General features: G+C 38.1%; 3 protein-coding genes across 4 annotated transcripts in view; 1 reads left to right on the top strand and 2 right to left on the bottom strand.

Annotated features, from left to right (window-relative positions):
• sorcs2 (sortilin-related VPS10 domain containing receptor 2) overlaps window positions 1–3,203 on the top strand; it is a 441,732-nt gene extending 438,529 nt beyond the window's left edge. For both annotated transcript variants that reach the window (XM_084711712.1, XM_084711713.1), the window contains exon 28: window positions 2,798–3,203. In XM_084711712.1, the coding sequence (XP_084567838.1) occupies window positions 2,798–2,862 (65 nt within the window). In that variant the 3' untranslated portion in view covers window positions 2,863–3,203. The remainder of the gene's footprint in view (window positions 1–2,797) is intronic.
• A 5,749-nt stretch (window positions 3,204–8,952) lies between these two features.
• LOC146306221 (lymphocyte antigen 75-like) lies at window positions 8,953–12,314 on the bottom strand. Its single transcript, XM_084711764.1, has 3 exons — window positions 12,176–12,314; window positions 9,415–9,792; window positions 8,953–9,326 (listed from the first exon to the last, which is right to left on the bottom strand). Exons 1-3 carry the CDS (start codon window positions 12,243–12,245, stop codon window positions 8,953–8,955), a joined length of 822 nt encoding a protein of 273 aa, XP_084567890.1. The 5' UTR covers window positions 12,246–12,314.
• A 5,187-nt stretch (window positions 12,315–17,501) lies between these two features.
• LOC146306222 (secretory phospholipase A2 receptor-like) lies at window positions 17,502–20,562 on the bottom strand. Its single transcript, XM_084711765.1, has 5 exons — window positions 20,493–20,562; window positions 19,261–19,638; window positions 18,810–19,172; window positions 18,188–18,285; window positions 17,502–17,664 (listed from the first exon to the last, which is right to left on the bottom strand). Exons 1-5 carry the CDS (start codon window positions 20,560–20,562, stop codon window positions 17,530–17,532), a joined length of 1,044 nt encoding a protein of 347 aa, XP_084567891.1. The 3' UTR covers window positions 17,502–17,529.
• Between the last annotated feature and the right edge of the window lie 1,528 nt (window positions 20,563–22,090).

The raw sequence follows: 22,090 nt of genomic DNA on the forward strand, positions 1-22,090 counted from the left end.
TACATAAAATGCATAAGTGTATGTGTACTCAGACAGCTGTTCACTGATGGCAGCTTGGTCGAATTTGAGTCTTCCTAAGTCTCACATCTTTTTGCTCTGTATTTGAATAACAGTTGAGCAAACTTGGTACCCGGTGGAACCTCGGTCAACTATCTCCTTTCCTGTTTCCTGTACTTAGATATGCTATATGCTAGGCTCATCTATGTTGAAAAGAAAACCAAATTTTAAAGATGGTTATATGTTTCTGGGGGATTTGTAAAAGTGACAAGTGATGATATTAAACATAAGCTAACTAGCTAGCTAGTGAGTCATATAGATTAGCTAGGTGGTTGGCTCATGGTCTGCTAACATTAGCTATCAGATGTAACTAGCTAGTTAGTTATGTCTGATAGCCAGTGTGCCCTTACTAGAAGTGCCAATCGCAGCTTCTTCTTCTTCGTGGGTGAACTGAAGGTGGGTGGAGTTTCCGTCAACGACAGGCCAGCCTTTCCTCCTCCTACCTCCTACTGATTTTTATTTTATTTTTTATTTATTTTTACAAACTTGACCACATAAACATATTTGGTAGCTTCAATCTAACAACAGTATAAAACTGACATATCTGTACATACATATATGTATATATATATATATATATATATATATATATATATATATATATATATATATATATATATATATATATATGCTGCTTCTTTTAACCATCTTCAAAATTTTGTTTTAGTTTTCGACATAAATGAGCCTATCACATAGCATATCTAAATAGAACAACAGGAAAGGAGAAAAGTGACCAATGTTTCACTGGGTACCAAGCTAGCTCAACTGTTATTGGAGCACAGAGAAAAAAACACCAGGACTTAGGGATCAGTAGTCACCAAATTCAATTTATTTTACAACAAGCTCATAACTGTCTCAGTGGTGTCATAGATTATGGTAAATTAGGAAGTTTTTGATGTGATATGACTATTTATAGTCATACCTTATATTCAAATGGCCACAAGGCTGGTTATGATATATGATATGATGGCTATGCTTATGATGGCAATGAAAGGCATTGTGATCTGGGATGTAGTGGAAGGTTAACAGAGGTCTTCTTAGTGATACAGTTAAACAAGTAGTAGTAATAAGAATTTATTTATTCTCATTTATTAAGAATAGACAAATGTGCCTGTACATTGTCATAAACTCTGATATAATTATGGAGGTAAAACAAAATCCTCTTTAAGTAGAAAGTCAAAGGCTAGGGGCAGAGGGGTGAGGGTTGCTCTAAAGTTACTCTTTTATCTACCACTACATCACTTAACATGTCCAAAATTTAAAGGGCTTACATATATAAAATTATTATTTTGCATGGATATAAACATTAAAGGTATTCTGTGGAGTTTTTGACCACAAGTGGCATATCGGTACAATGTTTTAATGAGTGGACCCATTTTGTTTGACACTTGTGTAGAACTGTCAATCAACAGAACATTGATCATAGATTTGGGGATAGTTGCTGTAGAGATCTCTACCGTCTCTTGAATATAATGGAACTCAATGGCACTTGTCTTGTGGCTCTCAAAGCACCAAAAAAATCCACTTGAAAAACTCAAAAGCAAAGGATTACAGCTGCTAATTGTTTGACTGTGCTAGCTAGCTAAGTGGTGCTAACGTTATATTACAGCACAGCTGAGGAGTGCGCCATTAATGTGTACATCCCGTTCTGCCACGACCACGAGCCTCTCCTCCATGAGTAGATGCATGGTGATAGGCTTGGTGGGTGTAGTTCGGCAAAAAGAAAATAGTTCCTAAATGAAACACACATCAAGTTGTGTGGATTTCCTTGAGTAACCAGGTTATGATTTCTGGACAGAAACATTGCTGTGGAGTTTTTCAAATGTAGATTTTGGCCCTGGCTATCTGGTTCCATTATACGGAAGAGAATCCGTGAAAACAAATGAGATTACATCCACAGTGCTTCACATAAGAAAACACAGGAAGAACATAAAAAACAAGAATATATGCCACAGTTGATGTAAAATAAGATGCAAATAAAACCCACATGTAAAAATATGAAAATACAATACAGAGAATGTATTTTCACATGGAAAAAAAACACAATTTCAAATGATATACAACCATGCGCAGTACACACACAGTTAAATCAAATTAATTAATCAATAAATTGCGCACAACAGAGGAACACAAAAGTAAAATAGCTGAACACAGTAATAAATGTAACAACAAACAAGCAAACACTAGAAACAAGAAAAAAATGTCCAATTTCCTTGATTTTCTGCTTCTTAAATGTAAATCTTTTCTGTTTTTTTTACTCCTCTCTGAAGGTATACTGAATATCTTGAGATTCAGGCAAAACAAGACATTTGAGGACGTCATCTTGGACTATGATCAACAATTTTACCATTGTCTAACATTCCATGGACCAAACAATTAATCAAATAATTGAGAAAATAATCTATTGATTAATCAGTGACAAAAATAATCGTTAGTAATCGTAATCGTAGCTAGTAATCCAAAAGTAAAAAATGAGCTCTGTCTTGGTCCACATAGAATAGAAATCCTCAATAAAGTACAAGTAATTGAGTAAATGTTCTTAGTATTTTTCACCACAGAAATAGTGCTGGGCGGTGAGATTTGGGAGTTGTTGGATGATGAAGGAGATGCTCACTGGGTGTATCAGAAACTCCACAGGGTGCCTCTAACACCAGTGAAACACAGTGTGTCATGATCCAGATTGTTTCATTGTTTTGCTTATCTCCTTGTCGTCCTGTCTCTTCCTCCCTCTTGTTGCCAGGCAACCATTCGGGTGTGGTCCTGAGCATCAACTCCAGAGAACTACACAGTTACCTGACCAGCTGATGGCTGCCATGGCAACGCTAACGAGCTAGTCTAGCCTAGCCTAGCTGGCTAACGAGCACAGGGACTCCACTCTGCCTTCCTCCTTCTCTCTCCTTCCTCCTTCTCCCACTCCTCTTCCTCGGACACTTCACCTCCACTCCATGGCCTCCTCAACCCTTCACCTCCAGCTTTTGTGTAATTTTTGTTTTTGCCTTTGGGGTGGGGTGGGGGCTGAGCCTGGCGGAGGGACGTCTCTTTCACCTCCGTCCTTTTTTTTTTCTTGCCCCGACTCAAATCTCTCCCTGCAAGGGGATGGAAAGCACTCTGCTTTATCTAATGTATTATCCACCGGCCCTGGAGAACTGCACTGACACCTGGTGACAATGGAGGTCTTGATGACATCACACCAAGGACACTCACTCGTCTGTGTTTTACAAAAAAAAAAAAAAAAAAGAAAAACTCTGTGTGTACGTTTTCTGTCATTTGTAGACACTCAAACTCAGAAAAGCACGACTCACTGCACTGGTTTCCAGTGATATTCACAATCAGAGAGGGTTGAACCATCAATTGGCTGCAGCCAGTAAAGGAGGTTAGTGGCCAAAGACCGGTGTGCCCAAATGATTTCCAAGCATTAAAGTGGTAGTTTGGATTATTTGAAGTGTGGTTGTATGAGGTACTTATCCACTATCAGTGTATTACCTACAGTAGATGGTGGTCGACACATCCCCAGTTTGGAGAAGCAGCAGGAGTACCGACGTAGGAAGCTAAGCAATGTACTGATGTGGACAGAGTCAGCAGCAAAACGTGTTTCAACCACCTAAAAAAATCAACATCAGTTTAAGTGTACGCTATATTTAGAATATTTTCACAGCTTTAGCTCGCCACCAGAAAGCCTTTTCTGACAGGAAGCCACCATTGCATAAGCCAAATAGCATGTTTTCCAAAACCATTAGACACCTTTGGTAAAAGGAGACCACAGGAGTTGCTGGTCTACCAGTGGCTTGATCAGTTAGTTTGTGTCATTGTGTGACTGTGGTGAAGCAAGGCAAGGGGTAGGGGGGGAGTGAGGGACTATATACAGCAAAGGCCACAGGCTGGAATCAAACCTGTGCATGTTCTACCAACTGAACCAAACTAATTGTGCAGATGCACCAGATCAGTTGATATATGTCAAGTTGGATGCTTAAATTGATATCAATGTTTTTAGGTGGCTAACATGTTTCCTGCTGACCCTGTCCACAGCAGTCCAAACTGGGGACGTGTTGACCACCATCTATCATAGGTAATACGCTGACTTAGGATAAGTACCTCATAAAACCCCACTTAAAATAAATCCAACTATCCCATGGTAGAGTGCATTAAGGTAGTGAAGATTCAAAAATATATATATATATTTTTACTCTTCCCCCCTTTTGTTTTATTCTGTCTTTGCTTCCTGCGATTTCTAGACACTCTCTCTTCACAGGCAATAATATTCTCTCAATGGAATGTAGGATATGATAAACCCTTGTGAATTTGCATATGACAAGTGTGCACATGCAAACACATGAGGGCAGTGTTGCACTTTTTTAAATTCCAACTCACAGGTACTTGGCGAGCTCAGCTTCTTTGGTATATACTGTACGTTCATTTTTAACATCCCACAACATTAATATCCTTGTATTCTTGTTTAAAACCGACACTTTTACAGAGGTTCGTCGAGTGGTGTTTAAAATCAGCGCCACCTTTTGTAGGAGCTCATTGTCCGTCCCATGGTGCCTAAAACAGCAGACGCCGATCTGCTCTCTGACATTACCCGAGTTTATTTATTTCTAAGAATAGTACGCCCCTTCCTCCTCCTCCTCCTCCTCTTCCTCCTCCTCCTCCTCTTCCTCGTCCCCCTCCTCCTCCTCCCTGCACTTTCTGGGTCAGAGGTCAAAGCGGACTCGTTCCCCTGGAGACAAAAGGTCGCCGTCATGGAGGGAAGGTGTAGTTGATATATTTTACTGTATCAGCCTATATTAGGCGTAGCCCGCGGTGGAATCACGTCTCCTTAAAGGTTTGGTTTGTCGTCTGTAAATGTGTAAATATGAATCTCCACTTTGTACATACTCCCTTTGACATGTGTGTGAGTGTTTTACACTACTACCAAAATACCACAGCAATTCTTTTTGGAGTGACCATTCACTGAGTTGAAAACTTCTCACTGTTTCCAGTTTCCTCGATGCCATTGCCTGCTTCACATGTATCCATTTTCGATACTTTCAGTGTAATCTCATGATAATTTTCTTCATCGTTAACTGGAAATTATTTCATTGTCTTATAAAGATACTCACAAGTACACAGTGACGATGATGTATATGGATATTTTTGATACACTTGTCATTTTTCTCAGTACGTGTAAACACTGGTTATTGTTTTTGTTGCCTTTTGCTGAAGTCTTTTTGTTTGTTTGATTGCACTAATGATGTACGCAGTGCTGTCGACACGTACCGGACAGCAGCTGAACAAGTCTACAGACTCTGAATCGAAAGGTCTTTGGATGAAAGGCCTTTACAGACTACCAATGCTACCATTTCCACCAAGATCACCCCCTCGGTTCGTCCTGTATTTGATACAAACAACAGACCACGTTCACTCGTTCTGATTTACACCTTAATTCATCTTTTGTACATATTCTGCTCATGTTCAGCTTAGTTTTCTAGTGATGTGTCATTGTATCGATGTCCCCTTCAACAAAGGGGAAAGTGGGAATCGTGATATTCCGATATAATAGTGAGGGAGTTTCACAGCTGATGGCACCGATCATGTAATTTTTGACCACACCGTTTTTCTGTTTCTCTTTCTGCTGGTTTGTTTGATCTGTTGATTTTGCTATTAAAAACAATTGTGTGTCCTCATCAGGGAGCGTAGTGCACTCAACCTGCATCCTGGAATAAATCACTCCCATAACTTGTATGTCTGTTGGTTTTATCTGATTGGTTTACACACTGTCAGCTTGTCACCTGTCAAGATATTGAAATGCCATAATTAAATCAGTCACTCCAGGATTATATTGGCTTTTTTGGGATTGTTGCAGCCTAAAATGTCAGATTTCAAGGAGGGTCATCTAAAACCACCATAATGCACATTTCAGTGTTACAGCTGTTTTTCAATGGCATTGCGGGAGGAAGTGAACTTTTTTTTCTGTATAATTCATTAAAAATCAAAGACAAGTTCCTCCAGTGAGAATAAAACCATACCCTGTTCTCAGGGTTCTAAGTAAGTTTATCAAAAAGGATACTTTGCCAGGCAGCTGGATTCACAAAATCATCTGAGTCCATTTTGCCAGGCTTCAATTTATCTGTTTATGTCAGTACCAAAAGTGGTTCAACTGATCAGTGTCCTAGGAGACTAACAGTGGCGTCTTCTGGAGAAGTTAGCATAGATACTGTGATAGCATCAGTTACATCAGAACTGGAGAGGATCTCTTCATTGGCAGAAGAGCAAAGAACAACACTGAAGGCTTTTCTCCATGGAAAAGACGTTTTTGCTCTTCTCCCGACCAGCTTCAGCAAAATCCTGCGTGGATTCTTGGTAGCAACAGGTGGAGAGATCCCGGATAGAACCCCCAGAGAGGGTTCTGGGTGGATCCATTGCACCATAGAGGGGTTCTCCTTTAGAACCTCTAACTGACCCACATGTCAAGAAAATGTATTTTCTCCTGGCTAAACTCACATGTGAACTGTAGATTGTTTTTAAATGCAATTAACAAATTATATATATATATATATATATATATATATATATATATATATGTATATATATATATATATATATATATATGTATGTATATATATATATATATATATATATATATATATATATATATATATATATATATATATATATATATATTTGTGGGTCTGAAAATAACATTTCTTTAAAAGAAAGAAAAAAAAAGAAAGTGGCATAGTTAGGGGCTCAGATTGAGCCCATGCTTGTTCCAGAAATCTGTTGATAAAAATCATGATCAAAACTTAAGTAATTGTACTTAAAGGGATTATTCACACAAACTTTGAAGTTCAGTCATTATGTAGTCACCCTCATGCTGATTGAAGGTCAGATTTAGTTTTTTTTGTGTGTAACACACTGCTGGAGTTTCACAGGAAAACAGCGTTGCAGAATCTCCCAAATGTGTGAATGGTGACCATTCACATAAAAATAAAATATGTTCTTTTATGTTCATAAAAACATAAAAAAAAACCTGCTCGTCTGGCATCTCCTAAAGCCCTGACATGCTGTTACCTTACGTGCGCATACCACCAAACCATCACACACCCAGTTCTGACGTTGAGCACACACACATGAATGTGGCTCCAAATTAAAGATCTACAGTGAAAAATCAGGTTAAAAACATCGTGTAAATGACGCCTTTCAAGTCCACTTGGCATGCTGGGGTCTTAAGAGACGTGGATTACACCAGACAAGCAGTATGAAGACATTTTATGATTTTTTTTTTCTTTTTTTTCAGTTGTTTCTTCTGTTTGAAAACTGGTCACCATTCATTTCCATTGTTTGGAAGATTCTGCATCGCTGTTTTCCTGTGAAACTCCAGCAGTGTTTTGTGGACTAACAAAATAAACCCAACCTTCAGTCAGCATGAGGGTGAGTAGATAATGATTTTTCAGTGAACTCTCCCTTTAATTTAAAAAAAATGTATTAACTCATCAGTAGACATAGTGCACTCACCTACATCTTGAATAGACTGATCACAAACTGAAACTTGAGGCCAAAGCCACATCTCATATATGTTTTATTCTGAAGAAAAATCAGTTTCACTAACACACTCCACACTGTGATATTGAGGAAAACTCTGGAGAAAACTCTTCTACAAACTCGTCTACAGGATGTATTGAGGGCTATATGATTCAGCTACAGTTATAACAGTGTACTGTGTGTATCAGCAGATAGATTAACATTCACCGTGGATTACACATTAACACACAGTACAGTTGGGTTTCAGTTTCAAAGCTCAGTCTTTTTTCTACTTTTCTTCTTCTGAGGAGTTTCTCCCTCCTTGTGGAAGAATTTCCCATCAGGCTGTTCTTTCCACTTCAGGTTGACTCCACTGATTCCTTTGTCCTGCAGTTCTTTCTGGAGCTGAGAAACACAAACGGCAGACATTTTTATAGCATTTATGTATAACACTTCATGCTCAAGGACCTCTCATGGTTGCAGTGATTACAGTTTTTGAAAAACCTATATAAAACTTCTATAAAACCAACTCAAATCTCCATAAGGGAGCAACATATAAAATATAGTCAATTGCTGAAGGTAACTACAAACACGTTTTGTGCTGCATTGGGATTTCATAAACAGAGGTGGGATGTAACTAAGTATGAATACTTTGTTACTGTAATTTGCATAGATTTTTTAGGTGACCTCGTGTTTCAACAACTCCCAATTTCAGTGGTAAATCTGCCACTGTTATCACCAGAAACTGCATAAATGCAGTGCAAAAATATAAAGTTTGGCAGGCATAGCAACAGTAACTAAGGAGGGTGGCGCTTAATGAAAGGTCACTTGATGACCCTTGATTGTTTTGGCTGATTTGCGTGTTGAAGCTTCTGCAGCTGCAGTTTTTTACAGTCACATGCTGACCAAAACATGGAGCAAGCTGAACTTCTCCACAAGTATTTCACATGTGTATGAATGTGTTTGTGTGTCAGGGTGGATTGTGGAGCCTCACCTTTTTCAGGATGTCTGCTTTCACAGCAGGATCATTGAGATCCACAGAGGCGTCGCCCCGCTTTACCCTCAGCTTCACTATCTGCCTCGTCACTGGTGGGGAGACAGAAAGAATAGAAACAAAGATTTTATTACGTGGATTTGTTAAATACTCTCTCCTAATTGGTCAGTTCCAGTATTCTAAGATCTGTTATTTATATATATATATATATATATATATATATATATATATATATATATATATATATACATATATATATATATATATATATATATATATATATATATATGTATGTATGTATACCAATACTAGATATATATATATATATATATGTATATGTATCCGGTATTGGTCTCTCTATGACTGTTATTTAATGTAATGCACTTCACTGAAGGACTGAACTACTCACCGGGAGCTGGAATGATGCTGTAGCAGACAAATGGGATTTCAATATCACAGGCATGAAGCCACCAATGTCCTGATTCCAACAGCAATGCAGCACCACATGTCATTGTCTCTGTCCAGTGAGTTTGTGGTTGGCTCGCTTCCCAGTGGCTGAATGAGAAGTCGCTCCCATCAGACCAGTTGACACCAGGCTCTCTGAACAAACCAATCCATGCTGAGTCTCCACTCGGCACCATGTTCTGGATCTCCTGGTTCTCAACGTCATTCCTCACAGAAGCCAGGTCTGTGAAGTTCTCCCTGCAGTACCTCTGAGCGCTCCACCAATTCAAGCTTTCATTCACAAAAACAAACGTAGGATCCTGCCGTGTGCCTGCAGTTTAGCAAAGAAAAGATTTTTGAGTTGGCAAACTGAACTTCAAGTTATTATCAGAGAAAAAAATAATTTGCAGAGTATTTACCATTATTACAGATGAATGGAAAATCCTGTAAACAATCATTGGCCCTCCATCGCTGAGTGTTTCCAAGCTGAACACAGAAGTAATTGTTCAGATAGTCAACTGTTGGCTCATCAGTTTCCCAGTTCCTGAATTCAGCTCCACTTCCTCTGAAGCCGTCTGACCACGTCCAGTTGATTTTACTGTACAGGCCAATCCAGACAGTGTGGTAGCCAAAAGATGAAACTGTGTGGATGAACTGGTTCATTTCTTCAGTGTTTTCAATGGTGGCCAGGTCAGTGTAGTTCTGTCTGCAGTAGGTCTGAGCTTCAGTCCAATTCATAGGATCAGCAACAAAGTGGTACTGACGGAGGACGCGTGAGGATGAGAGGATGTGCCACCCTGTGGATGACACCATTATTTTAATATTAAGATGGAGAGATTTGTTCAAGGTGGTGCTGCACAAGTGGCAAAGGCTGACAACCGATGTTCTACACCCCACACTTCATACACAAACTGGCACCTGCAAACAATTGACTCCGTTATTGTCAACCTTTTGTTTGATCACCCATGTCTTCATTACATTCATCTCAGCCTGTGGACTTTTGTGGCTTTCTAGCCTAGCTGAACTGGACTTTGCAAAACTCAGAAACTGAGGCCACTGAGGACTGAAGTTGGACGCATTTGGTCCATTGATTGAGTGGAACCTGTAATGCAGCCATAATGTAGTCTACAGTGAAGCAAGAAGAACTGGCCCTTCGCTTAGCCCCACGTCCTTATAGAAACTGTCCAGTCATAGCTTAGCAACTGTAACTAAAGCGATACTCGGCTTTTCATGAGTCTGGATGGTGACGTCTTTTCTGTAGTCTCAAAAACATGAAACACAAGAGCACACGTGGTGAATGGATTAAACTCTGTCTTCATCTGCTCTAACATAAGCTGCAAATGTTAGCATGCCCAGCCAACTAACACTAGCTTACTAGCTGCAGTAACTTTACCTCCAGCCACACTTGTTAGATACCACTGCATCTCCATTTGTTCTGTTGGGGTTTGAGAAGGAGGGTGTGGGCTGATGCAGAATCAAAGTGATTTGACAATGATGGCTCGCTGTCTCAGGTTTAATTTAGCTTAGCTCTTATCACAGCTGTCTTCTGCGATCACAGTCCGGCTCATCTGGCTGGGTGACCTGTCTCCAAGTCCGCTACACTAACCGACTCCCTGAGCTTCCTTTTCCCACGTTAGAGTGTGAGCAATACAAAAGTGTATTTCTGTCATCTATTATGTAGATATACCTGCTGTCTTTCACCATCTGACCAATGTTTTCTGAGATTAGCATTAATGTTATTCCATGTGTGCAGCTGTCAGGTAACTACATTTTTAGTGTTCTTGTGTCAGATGGAAACATTAAAACGTCAGCTGGAGACAGACTTTTTGGCCGAGTCACTTATAAAATCTGCTTGTGAGTTATTTTTTAAGCCAACAAAATCCACCATCCAAAAAAATGTATAAATGCCGTGCAAGAATGGGAAGTTTGACAGGCTTAGCAACAGTAACTAAGGAGGGCGGGACTTAGCAAAGGGTCAATTTCTGAATTTCACAACTAACCAACAATTATAACTTCCATACTGTGACAAGATATTGTTAAAATCTAAAAATTCTCTTTCAGTAATTAATATATACATAAGGCATTACTCTTTTTAAAAAAATATATATTTCAACTATTTTTATAAACTATTCATCTTTGTCATAAATTACTGAATAATGAGGACATTGTACAATACAATTAAAAACATATTAAATACTATTAAATTACTAAAAGCATATTTAAAAAATATCATTAGAAAATCTAATTATTAGAATATAAAAATCATAAAAAATACTAAAATGCTTTTTATCAAAAACATTTCATCATGTTGTGTATTAAATTTGTCATGAGATGTGGAAGTTGAATGTAAGAGTCATGTGGGCTGTATGATGTTGGTCAACTATTTGTCGGATCTGATTTGGCGAAGAACCTGATGTCAACAGTGATGACTATAGTTGTGTTGTTTTCCTACGTGTGTCAGTTATGTTCATTAACAATGCCTGGAAAGTCAAATAGAGAGTTGTGCGTCAGTAAGCTGTGGAGTTCACTCTGTGTCACAATAACCAACAACTGCCCTTGATTTTAAACTATGATACAATGTGCACTATATTGAAACTTTAAATTAAAAAAACATAATGTTATAAAACTGACAGGATGAACAGAGTGCATTGCTAAGGGACAGCATAAGAGGTAGTTGTCCATAATCAGTATTAAAAGACCCACCTTAAAAAATCTGTATCAATTTAAGTGATGCTATATTTACAATATTTTTAACATTTGATTTTTAGGTGACTGGATATTGCAGTATCCCCATTTGCTGATAATTGTGGAAGTTCCTTGTGACTACTGTGTGAATTTGTCACATCTGTAATTTGTAATGATTTAGGGTCATAATTTTTGTTACATCTGTTTCTTTTAGACACCTGAACAAGAAAACTGAATTGACTGATCGGCTGATAACATGTTGATCAGCAGTTAGCACTCACTGACATTTAAAATTTGTCATAATGAAAGTAAGGATAATGTCAGTAAAATACAGAATTCACTTATCCTGTACAAATTCTCTGAATGAAACACAGACGTTGGAGGTCTTTCATAAATCACATGACGTCTCCTGGTAATCCCAGTCCTGTGTGACTGTTGTAGGACTGATAAAGGATTATTTTATCTTTTTTAGATATTATCAAAGAATTGACTGACCTGAGAGGTAGAAGACACCCAGCAGGATCCTCTCCATCATGATGCTGCTCTGTGGACCGTGTGTGTCCATGTGCACTCCGAAGAGGAAACACAGCTTCTATATTTGCTGTTCTGTTGTATTCTGTATGCAAAATGCTGTTTATGGGACTGTGTCACTATATGTACAGTAAAATGTATTTCTAACGCTAACAGAGAAGCTGGATCAGATGTGTCACATCATTGTGTGTCTTTTTGAATATCCTCATCCCCACATCACCATAAAACACAGAGTGAACAGGAGACTGTTTTGGGAGTTTATGACTTTATTAGAAGTATGATTCACTGAGGAGAAGACTGACTGAGATACACAATGTAGAGTAAACATGAATGACCCTGTATAACCTCACCTATTCCACCAAGACAAGCTACATTATGTGACCACATTGTCTGTACTTTTGAATATCCCATAAAATGTTATGACTTTATTACAACCATGACTGTCACTGAAGAGGAACTGAGAGCCACAGAGCCAACTATCAGCACCTTGTTCTATTTACTGAGGGTGCCATACTTGAATATTTGGGGAAACTCTACAAATTTGGCTGCTTTCACATATTTTGCTGCTAGTTTGATTGCCTCTTTTTGTTGTAAAACAGCACGTAAATACACCAAATATAAGATGAAGGAAGTTCACAAACAGTGTGTGCAAATATAGTTAAATAACCACCACACAAATGATTAAAGTCAGCATGAAATGCAGTAATTTTGAGTTTTCTCAATTTTTTTTTTTTTTTTTTTTTTTTTTTAGCCATACAAGTTACAGCACAACAATCCATTAACCAGCTGAGTCTTGAGCTCCCAGTGAAGATAACAACATCACATCTGAGAATGTGTAAATGTGTACAGGGCTGTGTTCAGCCTTGACAAAACATAGCAAAACTTTTAAACAGAAACAGTGGTGCAGTGGTCCAGAAACCGTAGCAGAATGGTGCACACCATTTTCAGATTGAACCTGCTCCAGTTCATAGGTGGCTTTTTTGCTAGGTTGCTTAGCTGTACAGTTAACCAAGTTAACCATAGTTAGCGGTCAGCCACTTTAACAACAATTAAAGCTCAGGAAAGTATGCAGAGGATGGGTAAATGACCTCAGAACTGAACTTCCTGCCTGTTTGTGGAGGCTGTGTTCCGTCATGGTCCAGCCGTGTCCACTGGGAGGCTGCTGAGCCCGACCCTGTTACCCACTAACAACAGCTAAGTTGACAGAAACACTCAGCACAGTTGAAGCGGAGCAGCTGGAGGACATCAGAAGTAAAAATTTTTTTTTTTTTTTAGTAAAACTATTTTTTCCACAAAACACGATCCAGTTTCAGCCAAATCAGCGTGTGGAATCATTACATTATGTTTTTGTCCAAGACCAATCCCATCTATTAGTCTCCCTTTGGGGGGATTCAGTTTTTTTCACTCCATTATTAATTATTTTGCACACACAGGCTAGTATACATACATGTAATTTTTGTGGAGGAGGTAGAGCTGCCCAGAAATAGGCGCCACAGGCAGTTGCAGCAACTCAACAGTGTCCAAGAGGTGAACTGGCACCTCTGCAGCTACCAGTCAACTCCATACTTTTTGGTGCGGGTTGGACATAAAGCAGCTACTCTCCTGTCCCCAAAGCCAAGCCTTTGTAGACTTATCTACTGCCACCCAAACAAAAAATTGTGCTTTTGTACAGTAACATTATCAGTGAGGCCCCGCTGAAAATGAATTATGAATTGATGAATTAACTATAAAATGCCTGATGCTTAATCTGCTGTCAGAGATACCACTTCACCCAAAGTGAGTAAAGTCTAGCAGTGGGTTGTAACCAGGGTGTTTTAATGAAGAAGAAGGTCTGAGGTGGTGAACATCTTGGGAGACACTCTGACCTAACTTACTGTTGCATATGAGCTAACTGATAGATCTGCTTTGTTGATCTGCACTGCTCATAGTTGAAGATTGATAGACAGGTGGATGTCATGATTTGACTGGTAAAAACTGGCAAGTTCCACTTTATGTGAGGACCCATCATAATTTGTATTACTGGACAAGAAAATGACAGATTTTCTACTATTTTGATATAACAATGCAAAGCAATGGACTTTTTGGATTTTTTTTTTTACGTATATTGTTAAGGTCCAAATATGACAAAACGTGGGGATGTGATCTAAAGGGTTAAAGGGGTTTTTCATTTCATTTCTCAACTTAAAATTTTGCTTTATTTGTGATCAACACTGAAGTTCTACACCATATTATGCTCAGTTACAGGTATCACAGAGTGATACAAGTGCTGGGGCCACATCTGACTGACAATGACTGAATGAGCGAGCAGTCATTTATATTTAGACGTTATGTCTAATCCATCATGTCGACCAAAAACATTGCCCAGTGTATCACCAACGTAAGTGAAAAGCTCACAAAAGAATCCGCCAACATTAACATGAGCCACACTTACATTGTTAAACCCAAATTATGGACATTAATGTACTCCTGCGTGAGTGAAGATGGACACTGATGTTGGCTGATATGGTCTGGATGGTAGTTGCTATTTTAATCAACAATTTGCTTCCTTGTTAATGATGTTACATCTCTCAAGCTTTCCATTTTTGCACGACACAAATGCAGTTTAAAATTGCAATGCTCAGAGCGCTGCTTATAAAGATGTCATGGTCCAGCCCAGGCTTATGACACTTTGTGAACTGGTAATGAGATGTAATCTACAGATGCAGTCTAATGTATTTGTGTACATGGACACAAATTTTCCCCATGATTGGCATAAGACCCCCTGAAAGCCTCAACAGCAAACTGATGATTCTCTGGAGAAATCTTTAAAACATGATCTGTCATCTGCATCTGTCACTAAAATGTCTTTTAAAGGAGCAGTATATGTGAGACTCTAGTGTTTAAAATGAGTACTGCAGTCCAAATGTTAAACTGGAGCCATGGACAGTCAATCAAACAGACTGAATTCTTTTTTAATTCACAATTTGTGGTTGAAGTGAGTTGGTTCCTTCTTTCACCTCCTCCTTCCCAGACTGAAGCTCAGAAAAAAAAAAAAGATATCAATCAATCAGAGTCTTCCAGAAATTGTGTGAATGGAGGAAACTCGGGTTTGCTTTGACAGAAGACTTTAAAATAAAATTTAAAAATGATCCTCTGTATTTGGAAATGAGGGTGTATAAAGTACTGAGATAGAAAACTAAAATTTTATTCCTAGTTTTGTGTATAGATATATTGTATGCTGCAATAATAATGTGTGGTTGTCATAAAATCCCACAGCAGTAGGAACCACAGCATTAAAATAATTTCAAGATTTCAATGAACATACTGAACATATATTCTTGTTTAACTCATATAATACATGTCACTATTAGTAGACACTGTTGTTAAAGGCAGTGTCCCCACACAAACACAAGAGGGCAGTGTTGCACTTTAACTCCCTCACAAGAACATGAAGAGCTCAGTTTATCTTCAGTTTAGAACCCAAAGTGTTTTCATGCAGTTATTCATTATTCTGAGGTTCACTGTTAACTGGAAATAATTAGAAAAATATTTTCTTCTATTTGGTCACTTTTCCTTATTCTTCTAAAGTCACACTTCAGTTTCAGAGCTCAGTTTCCCTTCATGATGTCTTCTGGGAACTTTTTCCCTCTTTCTGAAATTGAAGGGCTTCACGATTCATAGACGACAAAAATGTAACAAAACTATCCAATAATAACTTCAATAAACATTCAAGTGTTTTTCTACCTGTTTTTTTTCTCCTATCACACTGACAAAGTCAGTAAGTTAAGAAAAGTAATTTAAAGGCCACTGTCCTCATTAAATTTTTAAGTTTTGAATCAAATGCAAACTCTTTTAAAATAAACAAAAAAAGATTCTCAAACTCTTTTGTTGAGATAATTTATGTTTCTTCTTTAAAAAAAACATGAGTCATTGAGTTTTAGAAGAAGAAAAAAAAATTGATTAAAGTGAATAATGGTTAATAATTTAAGATTTTAATTACAACCATCTCATGTTCAATCACCAAAACAATGATAAATCAGCTTCATGGCTCAAAGTTAATTTTTGAAATACAGAAATGTGTGGGTTTCTAAGACTCACAGATTCAAGTTTATCTAAAGTTTATTTCAAAACATAAGAGTTTGAGTCTGATTTAAAACCAAAGATTCAGCTTCATCTACTGAAGAAAATTAAATAATCTGAACAAAGGTATAATAGTGTAAATAAAAGTATAATAACCCCACAAAAATTAGTTTTAGTTCTTTTCAAAACTTAAGACTGAGTTCTGAAATAAATGAACTCAATTCAAATTTACATAAAGAAGAAAAGTACAGTATCTAAACAGAAGATTATAGGTCAGCAAAACTTGTTTTAGTTTATTTTGACAATAGATTTATTTGGAATTAAAACTCAAAACTTAATTTATTAAATATTGAGTTTCCTAAGCTTTTTTTTACAGTGTGCTTTGTTACATTTAAAATGTCAGTAAGATCTAGAGCTCTGTTTCTACAGCAGCACAAACAGACCAATATTAGAATAAATGACTGTCACAGCTGTATTGACTCTTGACAGTATTACTGATTTTCTTTTTTTATTCAATAAAAGACGTTTGATCATCAGGAGACGTTGTGTTTCAATCTGCATCTTTGTAGCTTTTATCAAACTGCAGCACAAACTGTGGACTTAAAGCAAAGACACATCTAATATATGATTTATTTCTATTTCACTAACAGACTCCACACTGTGATATTGATGATTCAGGAGAAAACTCCTCTACAAACTACTGCAAACTCACCTACAGGATGTATTGAGGGTTATATGATTCAGCTACAGTGATAATAGTGTACTGTGTGTATCAGCAGATAGATTAACTTTGACCTTGGATTACACATTAAAGGGATAGTGCACACAAAAATGAAAATTCAGTCATTTGTTAGTTCTCAAAACACTGCTGGAATTTCACAGGAAAACAGCACTGCAGACCCTCCCAAACAATGGAAGTCAATGGTGACCAGTTTTCAAATGTTAAACAAAACAACACAATGAAAATATAAAATTCCATGTTCACATGCACACTGTCTGAACTGGGTGTGTGTGTGTTGCGACAACAGTATGTCAGGACTTTAGGAGACTTGAATTATACCAGACAAGAAGTATGGAGGCATTGGTCCCCATTCACTTCCATTGTTTGGGAGATTCTGCATCGCTGTTTTCCTGTGAAACTCCAGCAGTGTTTTGTGGACTAAAAAACTAAACCCGACCTTTAATCAGTATGAGGGTGAGTAGATTTTCATTTTTGGAAGAACTATCCCTTTAACACACAGTACAGTTGGGTTTCAGTTTCAGAGCTCAGTCTTTTCTCTACTTTTCTTCTTCTGAGGAGTTTCTCCCTCCTTGTGGAAAACTTTCCCATCAGGCTGTTCTCTCCACTTCAGGTTGACTCCACTGATTCCTTTGTCCTGCAGTTCTTTCTGGAGCTGAGAAACACAAACGGCAGACATTTTTATAGCATTTATGTATAACACAAGCAACATATAAAATATAGTCACCTGTTGAAGGTAGCTGTGTTGGATTTCATAAACAGAGGTGGGATGCAACTAAGTACAAATACTTTGTTTAAAAAAAGTAAGATGAAAACAGCTTAACAAGATATAAGAAAACTCAAACAGTGTCAACAACGTAACAAGACAAAACAGATCCAGAGAGAGATTTGACAGCAGAGGAAAGGCAACATTCACTTCGTCTTTCAGCTGATTGAAATGTCACCATCAATTTCAATCTGAATGGATGAAACAGTAACTCAGAAAAGACAGTTCTTTAGGGTATCCATCATTGACACACAACAGAGGAAAATAGCAGCTGCAGAAATGTGTTTTTTACAGTCACACGCTGACCAAAACATGGAGCAAGCTGAACAAACAGGGAACTGCAAACTTCTCCACAAGTATTTCACGTGTGAATGAAAGTGTTTGTGTGTCAGGGTGGATTGTGGAGCCTCACCTTTTTCAGGATGTCTGCTTTCACAGCAGGATTATTGAGATCCACAGAGGCGTCGTCCCGCTTTACCCTCAGCTTCACTATCTGCCTCGTTCTTGGTTCTTACACAGAAAGAAGAGACGCAAAACTTGAGTTTCCTCAAAATACTCATCAGCAGAATGGTCTATTTCAGGATGATGTTAATATTATTAGATTTTATTACATGAGTTTGTTTAATATTCATGTCTCGATTGGACTGGTCAGTTACAGTATTCTATGGTCTGTTATTTCTGTGTTGCAGACTGTTCCTATGTATGACGACTGTTGTTTTGAAGAACAGACCGTTGCTATGGACAGATCAGACACTGAAAGAACAATAATATCATTGTTAAATCACCAAAATCATTTTAAAATTAATATTCTGTGCCACATAATGAGTGCCAGTTCTTTTTTTTTGTAAGTAGCCATGTAATAAGATCAAGATTGATGTGTCTATGTTTTAAATGTTGTATCGCTGTTTTGTTTTTTTTAAACAGTGAATTATCAGCAGTTATTGGCCTCAGAAGTCCAGTATTAGTCACGATTTGACTGTTATCTAATGTAATGCAGCACTCTGTCTCCTCCACTGAAGGACTGAACTACTCACCATGAGGTGGAAGGACGCTGTAGCAGACAAATGGGAATAAAAATTCACAGTACAAAAAACACCATTTTCCTGATCTGTGCAGAAATGCAGAGCCACATATTGTCGTCTCCCTCTGCACGGTTAGTTGATGGTCATGCCAGTGGCTGAATGAGAAGTCGCTCCCATCAGACCAGTTGACACGAGGCTCTCTGAACAAACCAATCCATGCTGAGTCTCCACTCGGCACCATGTTCTGGATCTCCTGGTTCTCGACGTCATTCCTCACAGAAGCCAGGTCTGTGAAGTTCTCCCTACAGTACCTCTGAGCGCTCCACCAATTCAAGCTTTCATTCACAAAAACAAACGTAGGATCCTGCCGTGTGCCTGCAGTTTAGCAAAGAAAAGATTTTTGAGTTGGCAAACTGAACTTCAAGTTATTATCAGAGAAAAAAATAATTTGCAGAGTATTTACCATTATTACAGATGAATGGAAAATCCTGTAAACAATCATTGGCCCTCCATCGCTGAGTGTTTCCAAGCTGAACACAGAAGTAATTGTGCAGATAGTCAACTGTTGGCTCATCAGTTTCCCAGTTCCTGTATTCAGCTCCACTTCCTCTGAAGCCGTCTGACCACGTCCAGTTGATTTTACTGTACAGGCCAATCCAGACAGTGTGGTAGCCAAAAGATGAAACTGTGTGGATGAACTGGTTCATTTCTTCAGTGTTTTCAATGGTGGCCAGGTCAGTGTAGTTCTGTCTGCAGTAGGTCTGAGCTTCAGTCCAATTCATAGGATCAGCAACAAAGTGGTACTGACGGAGGACGCGTGAGAATGAGTGGATGTGCCACCCTGTGGATGACACCATTATTTTAAAATTAAGATGGGGCAAACCAATCTTTTTATTTAGTATTCCTCAATAATAAGCACTCTTACATGAGAGATATATTTAAGATGGTACCGCACGAGTGGCAAAGGTTGCCACAAAAGTCTACAGTCCCGTCATCATGATAAATGATCCTTTCAGTCAAGGACCAAAAAATGTTTGTTGCTGTTTTTATTCAGCATTTCCTTGTCTACACTGTAAGCACCTTTTGTTTGAACACCCACATCTCAATTAAAGATTATTTTTGCATTCATTTCAGCCTGTAGTGTCTAGAAGGGAACCATAGATGTGCAAAACTTGGAAACACACTTGTGCACTCTTGATTCCCCTGTAATGACATTGTTCTTTAATGCAAGTGTAAGGTCAGGTCTCCATAAATATTGCCTCCATCTTTATTTTATTTTTGTATGATCCTGTTTGTGGAAAACCACTGAGAAGTGGTCCTACAAGACCAGGAGAGAAATGTGAAGCAAACTTGAATGAATATGATCTGTGAAGGGGAATTAAACAACAAGAATTTGCTGATTCTTTTCTGCTAACTTTATTTCACTAAAGTTCAGCTTTTGAAGTCGATTGAATTTTGAGTTCCATCCCCAATTATTTTTAATGATTGATCAATTTGTCATAATGAAAGTAAGGATAATGTCAGTAAAATACAGAATTCACTTATCCTGTACAAATTCTCTGAATGAAACACAGACGTTGGGGGTCTTTCATAAATCACATGACGTCTCCTGGTAATTCCAGTCCTGTGTGACTGTTGTAGGACTGATAAAGGATTATCTTGTCTTTTTTAGATATTATCAAAGAATTGACTGACCTGAGAGGTAGAAGACACCCAGCAGGATCCTCTCCATCATGATGCTGCTCTGTGGACCGTGTGTGTCCATGTGCACTCCGAAGAGGAAACACAGCTTCTATATTTGCTGTTCTGTTGTATTCTGTATGCAAAATGCTGTTTATGGGACTGTGTCACTATATGTACAGTAAAATGTATTTCTAACGCTAACAGAGAAGCTGGATCAGATGTGTCACATCATTGTGTGTGTTTTTGAATATCCTCATCCCCACATCACCATAAAACACAGAGTGAACAGGAGACTGTTTTGGGGGTTTATGACTTTATTAGAAGCATGATTCACTGAGGAGAAGACTGACTGAGATCCAAACACTAATGACCCTGTATAACCCCACCTATTCCACCAAGACAAGCTACATTATATGACCAAATTATCTGTACTTTTGAATATCCCATAAAATGTTATGACTTTATTACAACCATGACTGTCACTGAAGAGGAACTGAGAGCCACAGAGCCCACTATCAGCACCTTGTTCTATTTACTGAGGGTGCCATACATGAATACTTACTGAATAAATTCCAGCCAGTGGGTTGTAACCAGGATGTCTAGTGAAGAAGAAGGTCTGAGGTGGTGAACATCTTGGGAGACACTCTGACCTAACTTACTGTCACATATGAGCTAACTGATAGATCTGCTTTGTTGATCTGCACTGCTCATAGTTGAAGATTGATAGACAGGTGGATGTCATGATTTGACTGGTTCTATCTACTGGTTCCATCTAACTGACCGTTGACTGAATGAGTGAGCAACCATTTATATTTAGACGTTATGTCTAATCCATCATGTCGACCAAAAAGTTGTCCCAACATGAGTAAAAAGCGCACAAAAGAATCCACCAGCATTAACATGTCACACAGTGTACGTTAAAGTTACTGACTTGAGTCTCATCAGTCTGCTTGAAAATAGTTGCACACATGGACACGAATTGTCCCCTTGACTGCCACAAGACCCACTGAAAGCCTCAACAGCAAGCTGATGAATCATTAAAACATGATTTGTCACTTGCAATTGTTGCTAAAATGTCTTTTAAAGGAGCAGTATGTGAGACCCTAGTTTTTAAAATGAGTGCTGCAGTCCAAATGTTAAATTGAAGCCATGGACAGTAAACAACAGATTGAACTCTTTTTTTAATCCACAATTTGTGGTTGAAGTGAGTTGGTTCCCCCTTTCATCTCCTCCTTCCCAGACTGAAGCTCAAAAAAACAATAAGATATCAATCAATCAGAGTCTTTGATATTTGCCACCTTCCAGAAATTGTGTGAATGGAGGAAACTCGGGTTTGCTTTGACAGAAGACTTTAAAGTACAATTTAAAAATGAGCTTCTGTATTTGGAAATGAGTGTATAAAGATAGATCTATTCCTAATTTTGTGTATAGATATATTGTATGCTGCAATAATAATGTGTGGTTGTCATAAAATCCCACAGCAGTAGGAACCACAGCATTAAAATTATTTCAGGATTTCAATGAACATATTAAACATATATTCTTGTTTAACTCATATAATACATGTCACTATTAGTAGACACTGTTGTTAAAGGCAGTGTCCCCACACA

The sequence above is a fragment of the Lutjanus erythropterus genome, chromosome 23 (assembly GCF_056507025.1).
Source record: "Lutjanus erythropterus isolate fLutEry1 chromosome 23, fLutEry1.hap2, whole genome shotgun sequence".
In the NCBI taxonomy this organism is placed as follows: domain Eukaryota; kingdom Metazoa; phylum Chordata; class Actinopteri; order Lutjaniformes; family Lutjanidae; genus Lutjanus; species Lutjanus erythropterus.

Coding starts and splice junctions, on each gene's coding strand:
- LOC146306221 (XM_084711764.1), bottom strand. CDS start 12,245: ATGGACACACACGGTCCACAGAGCAGCATCATGATGGAGAGGATCCTG. Junction 9,793..12,175: donor GGGTGTCTTCTACCTCTCAG/GTCAGTCAATTC, acceptor TGTCATCCACAG/GGTGGCACATCCTCTCATCC. Junction 9,327..9,414: donor TCCATTCATCTGTAATAATG/GTAAATACTCTG, acceptor GCTAAACTGCAG/GCACACGGCAGGATCCTACG.
- LOC146306222 (XM_084711765.1), bottom strand. CDS start 20,562: ATGGACACACACGGTCCACAGAGCAGCATCATGATGGAGAGGATCCTG. Junction 19,639..20,492: donor GGGTGTCTTCTACCTCTCAG/GTCAGTCAATTC, acceptor TGTCATCCACAG/GGTGGCACATCCACTCATTC. Junction 18,286..18,809: donor CAGCGTCCTTCCACCTCATG/GTGAGTAGTTCA, acceptor TTTCTGTGTAAG/AACCAAGAACGAGGCAGATA.